At 39.5% G+C, this 25175-nt stretch overlaps 1 protein-coding gene across 5 annotated transcripts in view; it reads left to right on the forward strand.

The window, feature by feature from the left end:
* MEGF10 (multiple EGF like domains 10) overlaps nucleotides 1–25175 on the forward strand; it is a 157503-nt gene that overhangs the window by 94013 nt on the left and 38315 nt on the right. For all 5 annotated transcript variants that reach the window (XM_057541529.1, XM_057541528.1, XM_057541527.1 and 2 more), the window contains 5 exons: nucleotides 4485–4731; nucleotides 6381–6501; nucleotides 10308–10444; nucleotides 17417–17629; nucleotides 23937–24111. In XM_057541529.1, coding sequence (XP_057397512.1) covers nucleotides 4485–4731; nucleotides 6381–6501; nucleotides 10308–10444; nucleotides 17417–17629; nucleotides 23937–24111 — 893 coding nt within the window. The remainder of the gene's footprint in view (nucleotides 1–4484; nucleotides 4732–6380; nucleotides 6502–10307; nucleotides 10445–17416; nucleotides 17630–23936; nucleotides 24112–25175) is intronic.

A 25175-nucleotide genomic window follows, 5' to 3' on the forward strand; every position in this document is an offset into this window, starting at 1 on the left:
CACTGCTTTTAATTGTGTGAAAGTATGTTTATTAAAGTACTAATGAGACCAAAGCCATACTGATTAAAAACAGAAATATTCATTTAAACCTTTTGAAATTATGAAATGAAAGGTAGGTTCTAATAATGTAAGATAAATCCTGCATGTCTAATAGTCTAATAAGTTGTTTACTGTGTGACTAGTTTTGTTTTTTTCAATAGTTTATTTCAGATCTGTTGATGTTACATAATTTTTATGAAATGAAACTTTTTTTTTTCATCATAAAAGCAATTTATCCTAAGAGCTCTAGGCAGGGTGCTTCCTCCCTAGTGATTTTTATAGCATCTAATTAATAAATGCACCGCTGCCTAGGCAATGCATATTGAGAGTAGGCTTTGCTTATTGTCACCCTTCATAAATTTTAGAATGTTTGCGATTGAGGTTTTTTTCTTCCCTGCTCTCTTTTTCCTGCTCACTGACTTGAATCATGGCCATCTTCCTTTCCTTTGGAACTGCATTTTAAAATCTGACTTTTAGCCCAGGACCAGATGGCTTCACAGGTGAATTCTATCAAACGTTTAGAGAAGAGCTAACACCTATCCTTCTCAAACTCTTCCAAAATATAGCAGAAGGAGGAACCCTCCCAAACTCATTCTACGAAGCCACCATCACCCTGATACCAAAACCAGACAAAGATGTCACAAAGAAAGAAAACTACAGGCCAATATCACTGATGAACATAGACGCAAAAATCCTCAACAAAATAGTAGCAAACAGAATCCAACAACACATTAAAAGGATCATACACCATGATCAAGTGGGGTTTATCCCAGGAATGCAAGGATTCTTCAATATATGCAAGTCAATCAATGTGATATACCATATTAACAAATTGAAGAATAAAAACCATATGGTCATCTCAATAGATGCAGAAAAAGCTTTAGACAAAATTCAACATCCATTTATGATAAAAACCCTAGTGAAAGTAGACATAGAGGGAACTTACCTCAACATAATAAAGGCCATATATGACAAACCCACAGCCAACATTGTTCTCAATGGTGAAAAACTGAAACCATTTCCACTAAGATCAGGAACAAGACAAGGTTGTCCACTGTCACCACTATTATTCAACATAGTTTTGGAAGTTTTAGCCACAGCAATCAGAGAAGAAGAAATAAAAGGAATCCAAATCAGAAAAGAAGAAGTAAAGCTATCACTGTTTGCAGATGATATGATACTATATATACAGAATCCTAAATATGCTACCAGAAAACTACTAGAGCTAATCAATGAACCTGGAAAAGTAGCAGGATACAAAATTAATGCACAGAAATCTCTTGCATTCCTATACACTAATGATGAAAAACCTGAAAGTGAAATTAAGGAAACACTCCCATTTACCATTGCAACAAAAAGAATAAAATACCTAGGAATAAACCTACATAAGGAGACAAAAGACCTGTATGCAGAAAACTATAAGACACTGATGTAAGAAAATAAAGACGATACAAACAGATGGAGAGATATACTATGTTCTTGGATTGGAAGAATCAACATTGTGAAAATGACTATACTACCCAAAGCAATCTACAAATTCAATGCAATCCCTATCAAACTACCACTGGCAGTTTTCACAGAACTAGAACAAAAAATTTCACAATTTGTATGCAAACACAAAAGACCCCAAATAGCCAAAGCAATCTTGAGAAAGAAAAATGGAGCCGGAGGAATCAGGCTCCCTGACTTCAGAGTATACTACAAAGCTACAGTAATCAAAAGAGTATGGTACTGGGGGCTTCCCTGGTGATGCAGTGGTTGAGAGTCTGCCTGCCAATGCAGGGGACACGGGTTCGAGCCCTGGTCTGGGAAGATCCCACATGCCGTGGAGCGGCTACGCCCATGAGCCACAACTACTGAGCCTGCGTGTCTGGAGCTTGTGCTCCACAACAAGAGAGGCCGTGACAGTGAGAGGCCCGTGCACTGCGATGAAGAGTGGCCCCCGCTCGCTGCAACTGGAGAAAGCCCTCGCACAGAAACGAAGACCCAACACAGCCAAAGATAAATAAATAAATTAAAAAAAAAAAAAGTATGGTACTGGCACAAAAACAGAAATATAGATCAATGGAACAGGATAGAAAGCCCAGAGATAAACAGACGCACCTATGGTCACCTTATTTTTGATAAAGGAGGCAAGAATATACAATGGAGAAAAGACAGCCTCTTCAATAAGTGGTTTTGGCAAAACTGGACAGCCACATGTAAAAGAATGAAATTAGAACACTCCCTAACACCATACACAAAAATAAACTCAAAATGGATTAAAGACCTAAATGTAAGGCCAGACACTATAAAACTCTTAGAGGAAAACATAGGCAGAACAGTCTATGACATAAATCACAGCAAGATCCTTTTGACCCACCTCCTAGAGAAATGGAAATAAAAACAAATGGGACCTAATGAAACTTAAAAGCTTTGCACAGCAAAGGAAACCATAAACAAGATGAAAAGACACACTCAGAATGGGAGAAAATATTTGCAAATGAAGCAACTGACAAAGGATTAATCTCCAAAATTTACAAGCAGCTCATGCAGCTCAATATCAAAAAAACAAACAACCCAATCCAAAAATGGGCAGAAGGCCTAAACAGACATTTCTCCAAAGAAGATGTACAGATTGCCAACAAACACATGAAAGGATGCTCAACATCACTAATCATTAGAGAAGCACAGATCAAAACTACAATGAGATATCACCCCACACCAGTCAGAATGGCCATCATCAAAAAAACCTACAAATATTAAATGCTGGATAGGGTGTGGAGAAAAGGGAACCCTCTTGCACTGTTGGTGGGAATGTAAATTGATACAGCCACTATGGAGAACAGTATGGAGGTTCCTTAAAAAACTAAAAAAGGAACTACCATATGCCCCAGCAATCCCACTACTGGGCATATACCCTGAGAAAACCATAATTCAGAAAGAGTCATGTACCACAATGTTCATTGCAGCTCTATTTACAATAGCCAGGACATGGAAGCAACCTAAGTGTCCATCGACAGATGAATGGATAAAGAAGATGTGGCACATATATACAATGGAATATTACTCAGCCATAAAAAGAAACAAAATTGAGTTATTTGTAGTGAGGTGGATGGACCTAGAGTCTGTCATACAGAGTGAAGTAAGTCAGCAAGAGAAAAACAAATACCGTATGCTAACACATACATATGGAATCTAAAAAAAAAAAAAAGGTTCTGAAGAACCTGGGGCAGGACAGGAATAAAGACACAGACATAGAGAATGGACTTGAGGACACGGGGAGGGGGAAGGGTAAGCTGGGACGAAGTGAGAGAGTGGCATGAACATATATATATTACCAAATGTAAAATAGATAGCTAGTGGGAAGCAGCCGCATAGCACAGGGAGATCTGCTCAGTGCTTTGTGACCACCTAGAGGGGTGGGATAGGGAGGGTGGGAGGGAGGGAGAAGCAAGAGGGAGGAGATATGGGGATATATGTATATGCATAGCTGATTCACTTTGTTATAAAGTAGAAACTAACACACCATTGTAAAGCAATTATACTCCAATAAAGATGTTAAAAACAAAATATGTCTTTTAAATGCTTTTTTCTGCCTTTGTATTACTTGGTTTCATGTACCTCTTATCTTTTTATTTGCTGTCCATATCAGTTTCAGGTTTGTTGTATTTTAAAGTCAGTGACTTTAAACATTTAGTCAATTTTTTTCCTACCTTTTCTGGTTACTTCCCAATCACATGTATTTTGACTGATTACTTTGAAAGCACAGCAGCAGTTTCCTTTTCGAGAGCTCGACGTGTACCTGTAGCAAGGCCAGCCCACTCCTCAGTGGACTGCCTGTGGGTCGCCTCTTTGTCCGTCTCATCATTGCCTGAGGCGAGGCCCCCTCACTGATCCCCTGAGTACTATGCTTCTTGCCCCCAACTCCCGCCTCTCCTTGTCAGCTCCTTCCTGCCCTCCTCATGCTGTAGCCAGCCGATCTTACTAGAAGGCAAATCTCCATTGTCCCTCAGTGCTTAAAATCCTTTACTACCAATCCCTTGTCCACCAGATGCAATCCAAACTTCTTGGTGTGCATAAAAACCCCTGCATAAGCTGACCATTCCCACCTGCCTAGCCAGCCTCCTCTCTCCCTACAACTGCTCACACCCTCCCCTAGCCAATGACTCCGGCCACATCAAACGCAACATTCCAGGTGCAGGGAACAGGCTGAGCACAGGCATGGAGTTGAACAGTATAGCAATGCTTTAGCAACGGAGTGATAAGAAGTGGTCCACTGTGGAGCACCAGTGCAATATTGCCATGGATGTGTGCCCGAGCCCTGCTGCTTAGTTGAGGAATGGTGATGAAGGGATCATCAAGCCACTCTCTCTCCAAAGGGAGAGGAAAGCTGCTTCTAAAGAGCTTGCCATTACCCACACCTGTACTCTGATGCCCTCCACTGTTTCTTTCCCCAACCTCAGCCTGCGACGGTGATCACTGGGGGCCTCACTGCAGCAGCCGGTGCCAGTGCAAAAACGGGGCTCTGTGCAACCCCATCACAGGGGCTTGCCACTGTGCTGCAGGCTTCCGGGGCTGGCGCTGCGAGGAGCGCTGTGAGCAGGGCACGTATGGTAACGACTGTCACCAGAGATGCCAGTGCCAGAACGGAGCTACCTGCGATCACGTCACGGGGGAGTGCCGCTGCCCACCTGGCTACACTGGAGCCTTGTAAGTGACTTGCTGCTGAGCAGCATAGCAGAGCCCACCCACCCTCTCTGTTCATGCTGCTGGTGTATTCCTGCGCTTCTGTTTCTATTGCTGCCTGAAGAGTTACTGAGGGAATAGGACCCCAGGCCCAGATGTGGAGATGAGCAGTGATGGCCACTAGGTGCTCCTGCTGTTTGCTGTAGAGCATCAGAGCCCAGCCAGAGCCTCAGAGCCAGCTTGCATGCCTTCTTTTGGCAGAGCAGAGGCAGAGAGGGCCAGGATGCTGTGCTGAATGGCAATATTTGGGGTTGTTGGGGCAGGTTTGGGTTCCGCTTTGATACTCCCTCAATTGCATTCATTTTACACTGCCGGCTGTTAATGGTCCACGTTGTTCTGCTCTGTTAATTAGCTGGATAAAGCTGGGTGGGTTCAGTGCCTTAGAGAAGAAGGAAGGCGAAAGACGTCAGAAATAGTCCATGATGAAAGGTTAGCTGGGTTATTTAATGCCTATAGATATGTATGTTGCTTTGTGAATATGAAAGTACATATATCACATCTGTGCAGGATATGTGCACACAGATAGTTTAATTCTTTCTGGAGAACACTAAAGCAGTTACTTAATCTCTACTACTTTATTTTGTGGGAAGGGCATTCTTCGGTTTGCTTGTATTAGCAAACAGACTAAGAGGCAGAATTTGCCAAAAAAAAGTAGGAGATAAAAAAATTTTCTTCCCTTAATGAGAAAATTACACTTGTAAGTCACAGAATTAGAACCTGAAAAAAATGTGGCTGACTAGGTAAATACTTCCTGCTGACAGTGTTAGGGCTATACAAGTAGAGCTAAGGGAAAAATTGCATTAGCCAAGAAAGCCCTGATTTTCAGAAGAATGGATGATCATCTCAGACTATTTGTTAATATTGCTTTTATGGGTTTTTATCAAGACCACAGTTGAATAGGGCTTTGGGAAACTTGTAGCAATTTTACAGGAGAGTAAAAAAGACAATTAAAGGCTTAGGGAAGAAGGTGTATTCATACAATATGGGGTGGGGGCTTGTCATTCTGAAGAAGAGAACGCTGAAAATTGATTATGAAGATTTTGTACACTAATGGGGTGATGTGTAGACGTTTCAGTCTCCTTTGAGGTTAGAAAAAACACACCAAATAGACTTCCAGTGTAACCCATGAGCTTTATAAAAGTTACATGGAAAGTTCCTGTCACCAGGGAGCGTGTGGCCCACAAGAGTCATCCTTGGTGCTCTCTGATAGGACAGATTCTCCTCAAATTGAAATGGTTTCATTAGAAAATATCTCAAAACATGGGAGTTCCTTGGTGGTCCAGTGGTTAGGACTCCGTGCTCTTACTACTGAGGGCCTGTGTTCAATCCCTGGTCAGGGAACTGAGATCCCACAAGCCTAGCATCGTTCCCCACCCCCCCAATCAAAAAAGCTAATCATTCAGAAGATATCCCCAAACAAAGGGAAGGGCTAGGTGACCCCTCAAAGACCCTTCCGGCCAATATGATTGATGCCCTTGATGTTAATGAAACGAACAGTACTGGACAGAGAAACCTGGTCTATTTTAGGGCCGTGGGTGCTGCTGTGTCTGTGAACCTAAGGGTTGTGTGGTTGGGTAAATCATGGTGTCCTTTGTCACATGTTAATCCCTCAGCTGTGAGGATCTTTGTCCCCCTGGCAAGCACGGGCCACAGTGTGAGCAGAGATGCCCCTGCCAAAATGGAGGTGTATGTCATCACGTCACTGGAGAATGCTCGTGTCCTTCTGGCTGGCTGGTAAGCTCACTTCCACCCTCCCAAAGCACCCTGTTCCTGGATACTCAAGTGAAAACGCATGTGGAGGACTTTGGTACAAAAGAAAGTTACACTGATGGTTAAAGATTCCAAAATTGGAAATACCTGACCATTTCAAAGCTGGAATTTTTCAGTCCAGAGAAGGCAGAAGGTGATTAAATCCTGAACTTGAAGTGTACTAAGGGTCTTCATGGAAAAGATAGTAAGCCATATGTCCTGCATTTCCCCTCAGGATATAAAAAGGGAATATCTTGCCTTACACATGACAGCAAGAGCTGTCAAACCCTGCAAATATTTAAATAAGCATTTTCATAATTATGCTCTGTGGATCATTAATATTCTTTGGGAACATTATTCTCAACAGGTTAAGTGTTATGTGAAAAAGTTATTCGGTCTTATGAATCTGGAGACACATTGAGGAAAGCCAAGTTTTCCAAGTATTGCAGAACTTCTCAGAGGTTTTAGTATGATACTTTAAGAGGAAGCTATATCTCACCACACTTCCCAAACTTTGACTGTGATACTGTCTTTTTTTTTATAATTAATTTATTTTTATTATTTATTTGTTTATTTATTCTTTTTGGCTGCATTGGGTCTTTGTTGCTGTGTGCGGGCTTTTGCTAGTTGCGGTGAGCGGGGGCTACTCTTCGTTGTGGTGCGTGGGCTTCTCATTACTCTTTATGTAGTGTCTCACAGGCTTAATGTTATGTGGAATAAAAAATGTCAAAGCTGGTTTACTAAGTAGATTACTCTGAAATCAGGAAATAACATTGGTTCGTATTTCTCTGAGTTGGTTTGTGTGTAAGTCTGCTTGAAGGCAGAAGAGTGAATGACCAATGTCTATTTCCTTCGTTAACATACAGAAAATAAAAGAACAATTTACTTGATGATTACTTTCCATCTCCATGAACGGTAGTGAAGCTGTTCTTGCAGGGGTTCAAGAGACTTAACTGCCAAATCCAGTAACAACTCCTCTCTTCTCATTCCGCTTCACTTCTTTTGACTCTGTTGCTCATCCACCTCCCTTTCCTAATCTCTTTTCCCTCCACTTCTTTGATAATCCTTTGTCCTACCTCTCTTACTAAAAATCTCTTTTCCTAATTCCCCTTCTTTTACATACTGCTTTCTTACAGTATTTCCTTGGTTCCAGTCTTATCTTTCTCTTTTGCCACTATAAATCTTTTCTGGAAAGCTCATTAGGATCCATGGCTTTAACAATCATCTGCTGATTTCCCCAAACCTTGACTTTCCCTCACTTGACCACAGATGTGTATTTGATGTGTCTGCCTTAGGAGCCAGACATGGGATGGGACTGGTTTGGGATTGCCCTTGTTGTAGGCATGGAGCAAAGGAGACCTAGAGTCCACTTTCTGGTGAGAATCACGGGAAGTAAGGTTGAGTTCAAGATGTTAAGACCACTGGGACAAGTGGAAAAGAGATATGAGAACCAAGGCGAGAGCTGGAAATGGTAAGTGGTCAAGACAAGGAAGCAGAGCATGGGGAAACTCTATGAAGCAATGGAGTCAGTGCAAGAGGGCCTTTTATTGATGCCTCATGGTGAGGTGAACAGGGGAGCTATTGAAGGACTACTGAGCTGGAAGCAGGCCCATCAAAGTCAGTGTTCATAGAACCAAATTTGTTGTACCCCTAATCCTTTGTTGTACCGCAATTCCTTTTTTACCTTTTTTATCCTCATTAAAACCAACACTTCTTTTTAGTTGCCCAAGGTAGAAATGCTGAATTATCTTTGACTCCTTCTCTTCTTTTATTTCTTATATTCAACCTTTTGCCAACACTTGTCGTTGCTTGGTCCTTGGCAAGGGATGGATTTTGCTGGGATAGCAGAGTGTCCAGGGAGCTCCGTGTTCTTTGGATGAGGAGCTATAGGCATGTTACTCCTAGGATTTTTGTGTAGACATTGTCTGTAGAGTTGCCTCATCTTGAGATTGAAGCTTTGTTCTTCTTCTGGGTCGGGGTGGTCATGATGTGGGATAGTGGTAACCACAAGCTTGGACCGTGAGTCCCAGTAGGTGGGCAGATGGCCCTCTCCATCAGCCCAGTGGAGCCTCCCCAATACTCTGGGGCCCCTACCTTGATAGATGTTTCTTACTGAATGTTTCAGGTCATTTTTTTATGTGCATAGCTGAGCTTCCAACTTACACTTCTCTTTACAACATTTTCTTTGTGCAATCAACCTAGGTACTTTTCATGATGAATATATATTCCTATCACACATACACATGTATGTATTTCAACTAATAGGAATAATGTGAGCAAATAGCTTTAAGTAGGACATTAATCCTTATTTATAAACAATATTTCAACAGCGTCTCTGAAGCTTATGTGGGACCATTACAAAATGTGAGTAGTTAGTCCCTGAGAGAGTGAGAATTTTCACCAGAACCCCTGCTTATCATGGATTAACCCTTGGCGTGTTATTCCTTTAGTCATGTTAATATGTTGTGCTAGAATGGAGGGGTCAGAGCTATTTTTACATCTTTCTCCCTCACCATGTTGTGAGCTAGTTAAAGGTTGTGACTTTATCTTTGATTCTCAGAGCTTAACACGATGCCTGGCACATAGATGATTCTCAGTTAAGCATTGATTTGAATCACCTCTCAAAGGCTTTTTCAGTTCCAAGATTCTGGAAGAACTTTCCTCATTGGTAGATAACTAGAAACCACCAGAGGAGACTTAATTAGCACACCAACTGCCTTTGTAGATAGCCAGGAGTTAGAGGAAATGTATTTTCTTACACTACCCAGAATAAACATTTACAAAACCATCTGGTGTTCGCTAGCCTCCAATATCAGAGTGCCCACAGTCTGTTTTCTTTATAGAGAAGGAGGACAAAGCAACAGCTTCCAACAGTTAAAAACATTGTAAAAATTCCTGTTACTTGGGATATGTTGTTTGCTGAAACAGTAACTCCAGTAAATAGATGATAAGCTACAAGCCCAAGTTATGTAGACGAGTGAAGTAGAAAATAGTAGAATATTTCATTGACTTATTGGCAAAGTATCTTATGCTCCTCCACATAGTACTGGAATAAATATGACAGTGTGTGACAAGACAGACAGCCTCTAGGGTGAGGAGATGTGTCCAAGTTACTCTCTCGATTTTTCTCCCCATGAAATAGGCTTTCCTATTGATTTTGGCCCAACAATGTTTGTTGAACCTGCTGAAAATAAAAGTGTATTTTCTTCTGAAATAAAATGTCTAGGTTCATTTCTGCTGAAGTATTTCTTAGGCAATGTTATCATTAATTCAGGTGCAAAAAATGTCAGTCTTTTCTTATGCTTCCTTATAAGAAATAAAACCAATGATAAAGTGTATTTTCTCTAGAACATATGGTGAAGCATTTGGATATTCCATTTGGGCCAGATGTTGTCATTTATGTAATGGATGCTCAATAAGTATTGTTGACTTACTGTACATGTAAGACACAAGGAAGAACACTTAGGAGGATTTGTAAATTCCTTAGGTTTCCGTAATAATTTGATGTAACTTTATTTTTTTAATATAGGTATTTCTTAAGATTACTATTCTGCCACCTATGAGTATATCTTGAGATTTAGACTTACTAAGCAAATAAGTCAATTTAGAATTTCTAACACTTTTGAGATGATGAACAGAGTGTATGTGTTCTAAAATCTCCTTTATCTAATCTTCTTGCAGCCCTGTTCCTATATCCCTCCTCCCTTTTTTTTTCCCCTCTTTTCTCCCTTCTCCTTTGGCCCTTCCCTGGCTGGAGGCCCATCTAATTTCCCAAGTCTCTTTGAATGCAGGGCACAGTGTGTGGTCAGCCTTGCCCCGAGGGTCGCTTTGGAAAGAACTGTTCACAAGAATGTCAGTGCCATAATGGAGGGACGTGTGATGCCACCACGGGCCAATGTCACTGCAGTCCCGGATACACGGGGGAACGGTAAGGGACATCCTTGTGCTTCTCTGACTGTTTGTAATGGTGTGAAAGGAGAGCTTGGAGCGTCCAGGGAACCCGTGTACTACCATTTGTCTGTGACTATTCTGTAATCATCCAAGAAGCATCTGTAAGGTACCAGTGTGTTTGACAGATTCCTTCCCAACTCAGTGCATAGAAACTGGATCATAGACAGCAATGGTGAATTGAAGATACAGCAGTGGTGAATTGAAGATACAGCAATGGTGAATTGAAGATATTATATTATATTTTTAAAAAATAATAAAATATCAGAACCCATGATGGATGAGTTCTATACAGTTAAGTGTTTAGGACAGCCACTTCAAGCACCAATACTTTTTACATTTTAAAGATTTTTGGATAGATTTATTTTAAAATGGGATGTGTACTTAGGTATCTTTAAAAAGTATGTCAGGCATAAAGTTACCTTCTTATAATGCTGTGTGCTCTTAAGAATAGCAGTCGTTTGTTTTTTTTTGATATTGAACTGCATGAGCTGCTTGTGTATTTTGGAGATTAATCTTTTGTCAGTTGCTTCGTTTGCAAATATTTTCTCCCATTCTGAGAGTTGTCTTTTCGTCTTGCTTATGGTTTCCTTTGCTGTGCAAAAGCTTTTAAGTTTCATTAGGTCCCATTTGTTTATTTTTGTTTTTATTTCCATTTCTCTAGGAGGTGGGACGAAGTGAGAGAGTGGCATTGACATATATACACTACCAAACGTAAAATAGATAGCTAGTGGGAAACAGCCACATAACACAGGGAGATCAGCTCAGTGCTTTGTGACCACCTAGAGGGGTGGGGTAGGGAGGATGGGAGGGAGATGCAAGAGGGAGGGGATATGGGGATATATGTATACATATAGCTGATGCACTTTGTTGTACAGCAGAATCTAACACAACATTGTAAAGCAATTATACTCCAATAAAGATGTTAAAAAAAAAAAGGATAAAGAAAAAAAAGAAGAAAGCAGTCGTTTCATTGTGCAGTGCTGATAGAGTAAGACCCTGTGGGACTCACAGGGCTCTCTGGTCGCACGTGATGCTCATGTGGTGCGTGGTTTTTACACTCATTGCTGGTCCTTTTTTGTGTTAGGTGGTAAAGTGTTACCCAGAGTGCTTTTACGGCTTCTAATTAGCTCTTTAATCAATAACCAAGCTTGCTAGATGTGTGTATAAAATTAGAGAAAGAGGCTTGAGAGGCAGAAGAGTATAATAGCCAAAAACAAAGATTTTGGAACCTGTGTCCTTGGAAACATCCTAATCTATAATGTTCAAATAAATAACTGTACTTTCCTCTAGGGTTGTTATAAGGATTAAATGAGTACATTAAAGCATTTAGAACAGTGCTGAAACTTGCAGATATTAGCTATTATTGTAGTGGAGTGATTTCTATGAGCTGTATAAATACTAGCGATTATTAATTTGAGTGATGTCTAGAAACTATATAGATACTAGGTATCATTATTTTTTTGGTGATATCTGTGAATTAAGAATTCCTTTAACCTTCCTCTCTAATTTTTTTCTTTCTAAAATTCTGGTCTAATTTTATGACTTTTAATAAGATACTGTAGGGTGTTTCCCCCCCACACACACTTAAGACTCTGCACTTCCTTATTAAATTTATTTATAAGTATTTTGTAATTTTTGAAAAATCCCATTTAAGTTTTTAATTGGATATTTCTAGATAAAGAAGAACTTGCCTTTGAATATTTTTTTATTTAGCCACTCTACCAAACTTCTTAGTTAATTCTCATGTTATTTTTAGCAAATACTATGGTTATTTTATCATCTACAAATAAAGACAAATTAGGCTCTTCTTTTCAAGATTTGTAATGATTATTTCGTTTTCTTGAGTTGTTGCATTAATTTAAACCTCTGAATGAATGTTGACAAATAGAGGTAATAGTGGGAATTCCTGTCTTCTTCCTAATTTTATTGGAAATGGCTCCAGTATAGTTTCATGTTTGTTACTGTCTTTTTCATGCTTCAGTAGTTTTTTTTTTTAAGATTTTTTTTTTGATGTGGACCATTTTTTAAATCTTTATTGCACTTGTTATAATGTTGCTTCTGTTTTATGTTTTGGTTTTTTTGGCTGGGAGGCACGTGGGATCTTAGCTCCCCGACCAGGGATTGAACCCCCTGCATTGGAAGGTGAAGTCTTAACCACTGGACCACCAGGGAAGTCCCCTTGAGTAGTTTTTTTTTTTAATTCCTATTTTTATTAGGAACTTTTGTTAGTAGTATCTGTTTCATTTCATTAAAGACTTTTTCATCTTTTGTTAATATAACTACATATTTTCCTTAGTTTTTTGATGTTATGCATTATTGACACCTTTAGCACATGGTTTTTACAACATGTAATTGGGCTACTCAGAAAGTTTTTGTGCCCTACATCCTGGTTTATGATTGTATTTTGGAAAATGATGTTGTTAGATGAGTTCTGGATCCATGTGGCATTAACATCTTAATATAGAAAGATGAGTCAGGAAAGGAGAGGCATGGGACCAAGCAGAACCCTAAATAATAGTTCTGTGTAATATTTTTGGACCATAAAAATTTAAATATAATGGTTTTCTTGCCCTGTAGGGATTTAAGTCTCAAATTCAAGGAAACACAAAATCAACAAACATACAGGCAGGCTTATACTTATCTTATTTAGAATACAAGGAAAGGGGATAACAGCTAATTTTCAGGTGAGTTTTAGATTTGAGGCGAAGCTGGCAAAGAGCTAGAGAAAGAGAAGGAAAGTGAAGAGGGAACTTGCTTCTTGACTTGTTTTTATAACTGTTGTTTTTCCGATGAACTGATGACATGACTCCTGTTTTCAATTCTGCTCTCACTCTCTGGGTTCAAGAGTTAACACACATGCAGACACACACACACACACACACAACACAATGACAACAAGCACATCTGTCATCGTGAAAGGGAAACAATAAGTGGTTATAGAACGATCTGTGGCAGGAGGTTTGGGGAGAGCAGGCCGAAGGCCTGGGAACTTGCCATTTCCCCTGTTTTGAGAAGTCAGCGAAACTTGATCACTGAGGTCAGGCCAGAGGGAAGCAGGTACCACAGCAGGCAGCTGGCCCAGAGCGTACCCAGGATGTGGGGACGGCCCTCCCAGCCAGAGAGAAAACAGAACAAACAAAACGGGCACCTTGTAAGCAGGCAGAGCAGATCATGGGATGCCCCCATAATAGGCTGTAGGGTTTGTGGGATGGTTGAGAGGACAGCGTGGTGAGGAAACCTCATGCGGCACAGCCAAGTATGAGTGGAGAGAGCATGGCTTTCAGATCCTGACAAAAATTCTTCTGAAGGAGTTAAAAGAGTGTTCTTAATGCTGATGGGTTGTCATGGCATCATCGCACTGGGGCCTTTGATGGCCTAGCATGAGTCCATGTACATAATGGGTGCTCCTTATGCGTACGCTGAGTGGAGAGATCCGTGGATCAGTTATGGACTCTGTTAAGGTGAAGCCCGAGATAGTCCTGCCACGCTGTCTTCTGTACCACCCTGAAAGTGAAGAAGAATGTGGGCCAAAGGAGGTGAAGTCCAAAATTGGAGACAGGAATTGGGGGGATACAGAACTGGCCTTCAGTGGAGGAACTCTTTCCTGCTTCTGGGATTGTGGAAAAGTTGGCTCTTTCCCAGTGTTCTTTATATTTCCCCAGAGCAGCAGTTCTAGATGTTTGAAAGGTAGGCAGCCAATCTATTGATCCCAGTTTAATGAGGAATGTGATTCTTTCACACTAAATCATGGTTTGGCCCAGTTATTCAGGTCATTCTTGGAGGGCCATGCTCAAAAGGACAAAGGAGAAAAAGGAAGCTGGCACTCCTTATGTGCTAACTCACTTCCTTCTCCATAAGTTCACAGTAAGATGCAATATGATAATCGAAATGATATTCAAACAAGCCTGTGACCCTCATTGGTTTGGATATTGGTGTCATGTTTTATTAGGTTATCTCTACTTAATGCTTGTCCATTTTTCCCAATTCCAGGGTATTATTCAAAATCTAAAAAAATAAAATAGGAACTTCACATTTTCATATTTCTACTATGGCCAATATTTATTGCTATATTTTTATTTTATTTATATTTATTGCCTCTCTGCCATCTCTCCTAAGAAAATATTTCCTCTTTTAATGACTTCTAAGATTACTTTTCTTATTCCACATGGTACCACAAAAGCAACATTAAGGGCATAAAATTCATTGGGAAATGATGCTTCTTTTAGAAAAAGGAGCCCAAAAAGGAGACAAGACTGCTTGACAAAGACTTAATTCAGCCAATGAGAAGGGTGTAAGCTACTTTATGATTGCATTTATTTTTAAGGTGGAAAATACCTACTTCTAGAAAGATATCCTACCATTTTGGTGTGGTAGGTGGAAGCAGACATAACTATTATTAACAGAATTCTTTTACAAGTACAACATTGACAAAAAAGAAGTGGGAAGGTAAACCAAACTTTACTGGCTACTTTAGTAAGTAAAATTCAAATGGCTTTTTGCCATTTAAAACAGAAACTCAGTATGTTTAAGTATATGTTAGAAAGGTAAATATGGGTCAGGCCCAGCTATTATGGATTTTGTTTTCTCAGAGAGAAGGAAGTCCATGCCAAAATAGGACAGAATAGACACACTGCTCCCCTGTCATTTGGTGGCAGACGTTTTTCCATGCTTCACGTTTCTATCCTGTTCCCCACTTTTAGAGCTGTGCTTTTTCCTGAGTTAAAATCCTGGAGTCCAAAGCATAACATTTGGGTTTCTTTTAGTAATATTATTTACCTTGAGCATAACTTTTTCTTTTTTTCTGGTACTGCCTTGCAAGGACGTCTGGACAGACAGGTTGCCAAGCTGTCTTGCCAGCCTTTAGTGGAGCCATGAGGAGGCCCAATGATTGTCCTATAGCATTTCGTTCTCCAAAGTTTACATCTTTAAGGAGTAAACTAAGTGACTTGGCTTAGTAAAGCTTCTTACAAGTTAAAAATAGAGTACCTTTAAAAAATACTCTGGTCTAAAAATAGGTTTACTCATGTGTAACTTTGCAGCACACATCTGATTTTATGCTAAATAAACTTGGTTCAATTACTCCAGAACTTTTCTAATGCTTTGTTGAGTGGTTGATTTGAAGACTTTGCCATTGACAAGCCTGAAGATGTCTAGAGTCTGTGAAACCAAATTTGCAAGAGGCCCTTTTCCCTAAATATATGCCAGAACCAGAGTTAACGAGAAAAATATCAAAGGGTTCTCACGATTTATTCTCTGCACTTAAATAGAATCCCATCCAGCCTTGATATTGTTAGTCCTCACACCCTATCATTAAAACTATGCAAAGCCTTGTGGAAAATGTTTGCTTTTCAGCCTCTTTGCTGTTGCTTTGAAGTCTGCTTGGATTCATTATCATGCACTTGCCCTTGCCCTGTACCCATTTGAAAAAATGCAGTGCTGACCTACATTTTGGACTCTGGGTCTGGCATGACTTGAGAGCCACATGGGAAGTGGCTTCTGAGACTCACAGAGGGTACCCTGCTTGTGGCAGCGCTCTGGGTAGGCGAGACCCCGGCTTCCTCTCCCTTGGCAGAAAGGGCTCCTTCTGCTACAGAAAGTCCCATCAAGTCACCTTGCCTGGTCAGAAAGAAACTTGGCTGGCCCGATAGCTAGTCTTGCGTTCCACGGAGCCATGATGATTTTCTCTTCTCGATTCCCTCCAGCAACTCAGCTTCCCACCAGATCCAACTTACCTAGAGCATATCCTTATGCCGAGACCACACTGTTAGGCCATTTTTTAAAAGACAATAAAGTGAATTTTTTTTCTTACTATTTAGTAGCCCTTCTTCCCAACAGAGGACAAAACCCCATTTAATGAAAATTTTATGTTCGAGAACTCCCAGCATCTCTACCGTCTCCTGGCAGGAGTTCCCCAGGTTGAAATTGAGGACACCTGATTTCAGTAGCTCAGACTTTCCCAAATCTAAGGAGGACTTTATTTAGTTACATAACTTTCTAAATGAGGAGCAATGATTGCCATTCAGCTTTGAAAAGAGCAGACACATGGCTGAAATTAAAAATTAATGTCAACGTGAAAGCCAAGATAATTAATATTTTGTTTCAAGTTTGCTACAAAGTTTTCTCTTTGAAATGGGGAAGCATATATCTTATTTTATTTTAATTGAAGATAGGTAATTTACAATGTTGTATTAGTTTCAGGTGTACAGCAATGTGATTATACATATTCTTTTTCAGATTCTTTTCCATTTTAGGTTATTAAAAGATATTAAGTATAGTTCCCTGTGCTATACAGAAGGTCCTTGTTGTTTACCTATTTTGTATATAGTGGTTTGTACCTATTAATCCCAAACTCCTAATTTATCTCTGCCTGCCCACTAACCCCTTTGGTAACCGTAAGTTTGTTTTCTATGTCTGTGAGTCTGTTTCTGTTTTGTAAATGAGTTAATTTGTGTCATTTGTTTAGATTCCACATATAAGCGGTGTATGATGTTTGTCTTTCTCTGTCTGACTTACTTAATGTGATAATCTCTATGTCCATCCATGTTGCTGCAAATGGTATTATTTCATTCTTTTTTAGAGAAAGCATATATTTTAATTCCCTAATGATGGGCTGGGACTCACACTAGGGCAGTTCATTTTCTCCCTTTCCTGGTATCTTCTAAAGTGCTATGTATGCCTTTAGCAAGGACTAGGTGTAAAACATGCTTTTCATCCCAAGCTTATAATTTTATTTTGTTTTTGTTTTTGCTATTTCTTTAAACAGGTCATACTACTGTTACTACTATAATTTATCTTAATGCTTTTCATATCTGTAATGGTACAATTACCAAATAAATGTCAAATCCAAAAATGATATCATTGTAAACATAACAAAGCCTATCTGAATCAACTGTTTATTTTCACAAGGCACTGACTAATCTATCTTACGCTCCCGCCTCCTGCATGACAGGTGCCAGGATGAGTGTCCCGTTGGCACCTACGGAGTTCGCTGTGCAGAGACCTGCCAATGTGTCAATGGAGGGAAGTGTTACCATGTGAGCGGCTCCTGCCTCTGCGAAGCAGGCTTTGCTGGCGACCGCTGTGAGGCGCGCCTGTGTCCAGAAGGGCTCTACGGCATCAAATGTGACAAGTGGTGTCCCTGCCACCTGGACAACACTCATAGGTGAGGGTCGGCTGCCCCTGGAATGATGTGTCCTATTAAAGTTTTCACCGCAGTGTCCACTATTTAGAAGGAGGGATCGGCAGAGAAATTTCCACCCTGAGACCCTTCTTGCCTCTGGGTCATCCAGGGCAGGAACCACTAAGTAAACGGAAGTCTTTTCCACTTAATGGTCCAAGTAAGAAGTGCTAAAATTGTTAGATGGCTGTGGATGGATATGAAACCCTATTCTCTATTAATGGCCACCAGAAAATATTAAACTTGCTGAGGTTAGTAGAATGTATCCCTAAGAGAGGGATTTTGTGACATTCCCTTAGAAGCAAAGATACAATGAAAGACATAGGTTAAGCCCAGTTTAGTATGTAAAACTATCACAAAATGATTCTCACTGCAGCCTCTTTTACTTGACATCTGCCTAGCCAGGAAGTGTACTGGTGGAAGTTTTGTGACAGTGTGTCACAAGTCGTTGTCACATGCGAGATATGTGTTCAGAATTGATTACTTGGACATAGAATTCACAGGGGTCTTTTGGCTCAAAAATTTCTCGAAGAATTTATGAACAGAAAACCAAGATCCCACCCACTTTTCTGTACCTTGTCTGCCCCTGAAAATATCTATCCAACCATTTCTTCCTCTCCCTCCCCCAAAGACCAGATACATATCACTTAAAATTCTGGGCCTCGTTTGCATACTGCTGGAAAAGTTGAGTTTGACAAAAATGCAGTGTGTTATATAGCAGTTCAGATGATACCAGAATTACCTTTATTTGCATTCAGCACAACTGTTACTTCATTTATGCTTCTGAAAGGTAACTTGTGACCACATCAAATCTCAAATGCACAAAAGTTAAAAGTAAATAGAAGCCTGTAGTTGGTCTCTTCTTTAAACTATTGTTGGGAGCCAAAAAAAAAACAACAACAAAGGACTTTGCACTGTGTGTGTGTGCTGAAATACATTTTAGTGGGACATATCAAAGAAGTGCATTCTTAATGTGTCTCAAGCAACTTAGTAAGCTACTTTAGCAAACTTCTGGTTTTCTTCATTGGAAAATATTGCCACTCTTTACATGACAGTTTGGGGAGTAAAAACGAATAATCTCTGCAGGATTTTGTTTTTGTTTTTCAACTCTTTAATGTTGAAGGAGCTGGCAGGATTAGGGACAAGTCATGAGTTTGGCTCATTAGTTTGGCTCAAGTCATTAGTAATGGCTAAGGACTTTTTAATGCCAGTGTGCTGTTTCATTGTATACAGATGCAGCCTGAAGTCAAATGGATTAATAAACCTATACAAAGGATCTCTGCTATGAGAAGAATTGGGGAAGCAGAGGAAATGTTGATTTTGTTGGAATTAGTTACCATATTAGTAGCTGCAAGGTGCAAGTGGACAGTTATTAGGTTGACATCAGTACCATATAATTTTGACATAGGTCATGTGTACCTAAGCACGTATATTTAACAAACAAGTACATGAACTTATTTGATAGTCACATAGATCAAAAGAACACTAAAATCTGTCTAATAATGTATAACAAATAATCAGAAGATTAAAAAACAATTAGCCTATGAAGTGGCTTCCCTAAATAATGAGAGCTATTTTTTAAAATTAGCTTGTACAAATTTCTGTTAAGACCAGTTGAATGTTGATTATATGACTCTTTTTGAATTCACAGTTGAAGCCACCCATCTATTCTTATATCTTGAACTTCTATGTAAAATTCCTAGAAACACAAGGTTCCCTTTGAACCAAAAGGCATAGAATCTTTGTATTAATTGAAAGTCTAACTTACCATTTAATCAGGCAAGAGTGTAGCTTGCTATTGCATAATACATGATGTATATTTATCCTAAAAGTCTTCGTCATAATTAATGAAATAACTAATGCAATGCACACTATCAGTTTACAGTGTCTTTAGGTAAATTTTTAGTTCTGTGGATATGTATGTATTGACATATATTGAAGCCGTATATTTCAGTAAGGGTTTGTATCAGTTAGTTTTGCTGCATAAAAAAAAAAAAACCTACCCTAAACTTAGTGGTCTAAAACAACAATTATTTGTTAACTGATGATTTTTTGCTTGATTCTTTGGGCTGGGCTCAGCTTGGTGGTTGTTCTGCTGGTCTGCCTATGTTCAGCTGGAAGATCAACTAGAATTCCTGGAATTCCTCACTGGAATTCCTCACTCACATGTCTAGCATTTAGCTGGGTGATGGGAGTGACTGAGCCATATGTCCCCAGCATCTAGCAGGTTAGCCTGGGCTTCTGTAAGTGGTGACTGGCTTCCAACAGCAGCAAGAGACAGGGCAAGCCCCAACATGCAAACACTTTTCAAACCTTTGGTTATGTCATGTTTGCTAATGTCCTTTTAGACAAAGCAGGTAACACAACCAAGTCCAGATTTGTTACACTCCACCTCTTAGTGGGAAGAGTTACAAAGCGTTTGTAGCCATTTTTATTTTGCAAGCTATCGTAAGGTTGAAATGAATGTAAATATATTTATAAGTGATATTAGTATTTTAAATTACAGCACTGTTATAGAGCCTAAGGACACTCTCTGTGAACTGGACTTCTTAAAACTAACTTTTATAGTGGAAATGATTTTGAACAGGAAAACAAAATTCAAGATTCACTGAGATTCCACATGGCATATGTATATTAGCTCTTGTTAATAAGGACATTTAATAGCTGTGGGCAATCAGGGTGTGCCTATTTGCAAATGCCACCTAATTGTCATATATCTGAGCATGAATAATATCTAAGGAAATGAATAAAAGGAAGTTCAATGATTCATTCTATTTTAGCCAAAATTATATGGGATACCTGTAATAATTTAACTCCTAAACTGAAAAACTTTACTAGAATATTTTTATCTAGTTATATATGTGTATAAAATGGTAGATATTCCTATCTGTGTTTAATCCAGTTTTCATATTACACAAAGCAATCTGTTCTTTAGAAAGAAATCAGGTAGGAGGATATGACCCTTCAACCTCCACTCTGCTGCTCTAACAACAACATGTAAATCTCATTACCAATTAAGCTGCCTGCATGAGAACCCATCAAATGCCTCCAAAGTGCTCTGGCTTCCTACATATAATTACAAATTGCAGAATACTAATTTTGGTGTCAATCAATTTGAGAACCAGTGTGCTGCACTAATACTCAGTGGGGGGCATTGAATATCAATTTCTCTGCCTGCCTCTAGCTTAGTTCAATTCCCTGTCCCCGAATTGTCTATTCTGCTTAACATTTATATCTATACCATGAATATTATTTTCTACTTTTTAATGTAAAGTAGTATTTTCTACCAAAAGATGTCCTTTTTTTAAATAGTATCTTAAGGTGAACTACTTTAACCAGTCCATCACTTGGAATATTTCTTTTCTTTTTGTCATATGTAGGGCCTTTCTAAAATAAACTTAAATTTGTCCATGCTTCTTGCACAATACAAGCTTTTATTGGTCCTGCTAACCCTTTTATCCTTGCAGTTTTAAAATTTAAATTTTAGCAATTCTTTTTCATATATAGCCCTCCTAGCAGGCTGCTATCAAACTTCCTTTTCCTTTGGTGTGAAAACAAAGAAAGAAATCTGGGTTCAAGTTTGATTCTGCCACTACCTGTGCAAGACTTTGAATAAATTCCTCTTTCCAGGTCTCTCTTCCCTCATTTATAAAATGGAATCATACCTAACACTGTGAGCATTAAATGAAATCATGCACGTGGATTGCTTAGCATGGTGTTAGCATACATTCAGTGCTAGTCTGTGCATCCGCTTACAATATCACCATAAATGTCACTTAAGTGACTGTCTCCTGCAATTAATGGTGATTCCTTTTAAGTCATAAATTTGACATTTAAAAAACTAATTTTAGGGGAAATCTGGCTTTTATATGCAGACATACAGATTATTATTTAACATTGCTAGATGACTTGGAGAGATCAGGGGAAGCAGATTTGTGTGGGAAAGCACGATCCCTGGAGTCAGACCCCGCCACACATCAACTGTGACAGTTTCACTTGTTCACTCAATCAGTGCTTACCGTGGACTACTGTGTCCATGGCCAGGTGACAAAACACCCTGAATTCTTGTCCTCATGGAGCTGGAAGTCTAGAGGGGAAAGAAGACAGGGGAAGGATTATAAAAATAAACATAAGATTACAGATTGTGATAAGTGAGATGAGCAGGGTGCAATGAAAGAGAATAATAGGAAAGACCTAACTGAAACATGAGTGGTCAGGGAAGGCCTCTCTAAGTAAGAGAGATTTAAACTGAGCATGGAAGGAGAAGACGGAGAGAGCTAGGCCAGGAGTGAGGAGATAGCATTCCTGGCATATGGAATAGCCCATGTGAAGCCCTTAAGTTGAAAAACCTCAATGCTCTTACAAACTAAAAGAAATCTATTGCGGTTGAACATAGTAATAAAGAGAGAATAACGATGAAAGAAGAGGTCGGAAAGAAGGCAGTAGCCAAATGATGAAGGCCTATGGGCTATATTTAGGGTCATGATATATCTGGTGTCACAGGAACTGTTTGGTTTAGGCCTATCGCCCTAATGTAATTATTAGTAACTCCCTCTTCACTCTTAAAAATGTCCTGGTTTAGACAATAAATAATCTTCACTCTAGCTGTATTAAACAGTATGGATTTTATTCTGAGTGTAGGCTTCAAAGGGAGTCTTTGAAGAGTTTTAAGGAAAATGATACCATATGATCTACTTTTTAGGTGATGAGGCATGAGTGAATGCAGGGAAGAAAGTCGGAAGGCTATTCAGGAGTGTAAGAGACAGATGACCTTGCCTTGGAGTAGGATGGTGACACTGAAGATGGAGCGATGTGGATAGATTCAAGACATATTTTGGAGTTAGAATGGTTAGGTCCTAGTGATGAAGTCAATATGGGAGATGAGGGAGAAGGAGTTATCAAGAATAACTATGAGGTTTTTAGCTGAAACCACTGAGTGGCTGGTGGTGCCATTACTTCAGTGGAAAGCAGTTGAAAGGAAACACTGAGTGAGGAATGAAGAAAGGGAAGAAACAGAGCTCCGTGTTTGATGGTTAAATTCGAGAAGGCATGGAGATGCCAGGTATTTTGCCCAAGGATAAATAGCAGATACGTAGATCTGAGTAGTTCTAAGTTGATTGGAGATTCAAACTCTTGTCTTATGAGTCCAAACCTTATATACCCAAGAAACCATCTTAAATGTAGAGTTGTGCTTGAATATTTCTTCCTGCCGTGTTTCCTGAGTAATGCTTGTGACGGATGCCTAGGCCTTTGCTTCTGGGCACTTAGTTACAATAGGGGCCTAAAAGTATATTTAAATAAATTTCCAAAAATGAGTAACAAACTGTCTAACACACAGGCCTTTTCTTTAAGAAAAAGGGATAGGAAATGAGATTATGGGGTATGGCTGAGACCCTCACTTGACAGAGTAGGATGTCAGGCGCAGGGAGGTTATGTGTTTTCACTAATGTTGACCAGGTAGTGGGAGAGCTGGAATTTACAGCCTCAGTCTTCATCCCTTCCAGGTCATGGTTCTTTGCAGAAAGTCTATGAACAATCCTCTGGTGAGAGGTCATTTAGCAAATGTCTGGATGAAACAGTGGGTTTTGTTGTTGGCCTGAGTTAAGGGGAGGGTTTTATCTCCATCAGGGGAGGAAGACCATCTTCAACCGTCTTCCAGTTGTGAGCAGAGCTAGTTTGATTGTTCAGATTTTCCTTTGGCGAGAAGCACATGTGTTTTGAGCGTTACAGAGCACCCTGTTGTGTGAGCCTCGCTAACCCGTGCCTCTTAGCGCAGCTGATGTGTCCATTTGCTATGGAGTGACAGCTGGCTGCCTGGCCCATCAATGCGACTGCTGTTTCAGGTAGAGACAGCTGCTCCGCCACCAGGTATGGGGAGCCGAGAGAAGAAATAGACTGAAAACATTGCTGCTTCTAGAGTTCCTTGGACATCACTCTGGTGAACTGACTTGGTAGTGTTCATTGGATGGAGTTCTTTAGATAGTCTCATCTAGTTGACATCTTATCAAATTAGTGCTTTCACTTTACAAAAATTAAAATGAGTTTCAGACAAAAGGACACAGTTGTTTAGTGTCATCCTGCTAGAACATGAAGCTGATTTCATGCAACATTTGTGGTATCAATCAGGTTTCAGCCGATTAATTAAATCATACCAAGACTGGGAATGAAGTTTAAATTATCGTGCATGGAATTACCCACACATTTAATGATCATGGCTAAAGCAACATTTGCACGGGCCTTGGGTGTCATGTTTACCCGAGAGTGACTTGCTCCTTTCATCCACGTCTCTCAGCTGTCACCCCATGTCTGGAGAGTGTGCCTGCAAGCCAGGCTGGTCAGGACTCTACTGTAATGAGACATGTTCTCCTGGATTCTACGGGGAAGCTTGCCAACAGATCTGCAGCTGCCAAAATGGGGCTGACTGTGACAGTGTGACAGGAAAGTGCACCTGTGCCCCAGGATTCAAAGTGAGTGGCTTGGGCTGTGGAGGAAGGAGATAAGGGGTACAACTTGGAGCATATTGATACCACGATTTATATAACCTTTTCTGAAGTCCAATGAATGTGCTAAAAATCAATTGCATCATTAACAAGAAAGAAAACAAAGAGAAAAGTAATGATAAGAGATATAAGTAATTACCTGAGAGTGATGACTGGGCAAGCCGGTGAAACTATAAAGTGGCATTAATATTTAATTATTTAATTAATATATGTCATGAAGTAAAATGTATTTTAATTATTCCTTACGTGATTATTTTGTCATGTTTTATAGGTAGCAAAGAAATTTTCCAAGTAGGATATGTATTATTGTCAACCGTTTTTAATTCCATGCAATTTGAAGGCACATACTACATCAAGTTAGCATTTATTATATATTAATATCCAAGGATTAGTAATATATAAGTTTTTCAGTCCCTTTGAGAATCTAGACCTTTCAAATATGCCTATAAGCTAACAGAGAAGAATTTTGCCTAGTTTCTAGGATTTCTTAGCAACAGATTAGAAATTTTTGTTTTGAAGGAAAATGGGTTGTTCTTGAGTTATTTTCTCCCCTTTTAAAGAGAACATTAAACTGTGAAGAATGTTGATGATTACTCCAGAGCACATAATGTAGAATGAGTGGGTCATAAAGTCTCAGAGCTGAGATCTTTACAGGATTTTCTAACCTGTGTCACAATTCTTTGGTTGAGCCCTTGAATTATCCTTAAGAGTCTTTTCTGTTTTTAAAGGAGGGTGACCTCCAGTCACCTTTGGTAACCTACTTCTATGTTTAACACTCCCTGTCAGATAATAAATTGAATCATGCTGCTGGCTGAGAGTGTCCTATTCCTTTGCCTCACCCACTAATCATATTACATATTATACAAGGCAGTCTAGGAAGCATTGCAATTTAATGTATAGTTCATATTTATGTTTATTGACAGTAATTGTACAGCTACAGTTTGTTGTTCTATATCTACTTGTCTGAGCAAGGACAGAGGGTTTTGAATTATATTTGCTACCACGGAAAACTAATGAAGGCAGCAGGCTTT

The sequence above is a fragment of the Balaenoptera acutorostrata genome, chromosome 2, assembly GCF_949987535.1.
Source record: "Balaenoptera acutorostrata chromosome 2, mBalAcu1.1, whole genome shotgun sequence".
NCBI lineage: Eukaryota > Metazoa > Chordata > Mammalia > Artiodactyla > Balaenopteridae > Balaenoptera > Balaenoptera acutorostrata.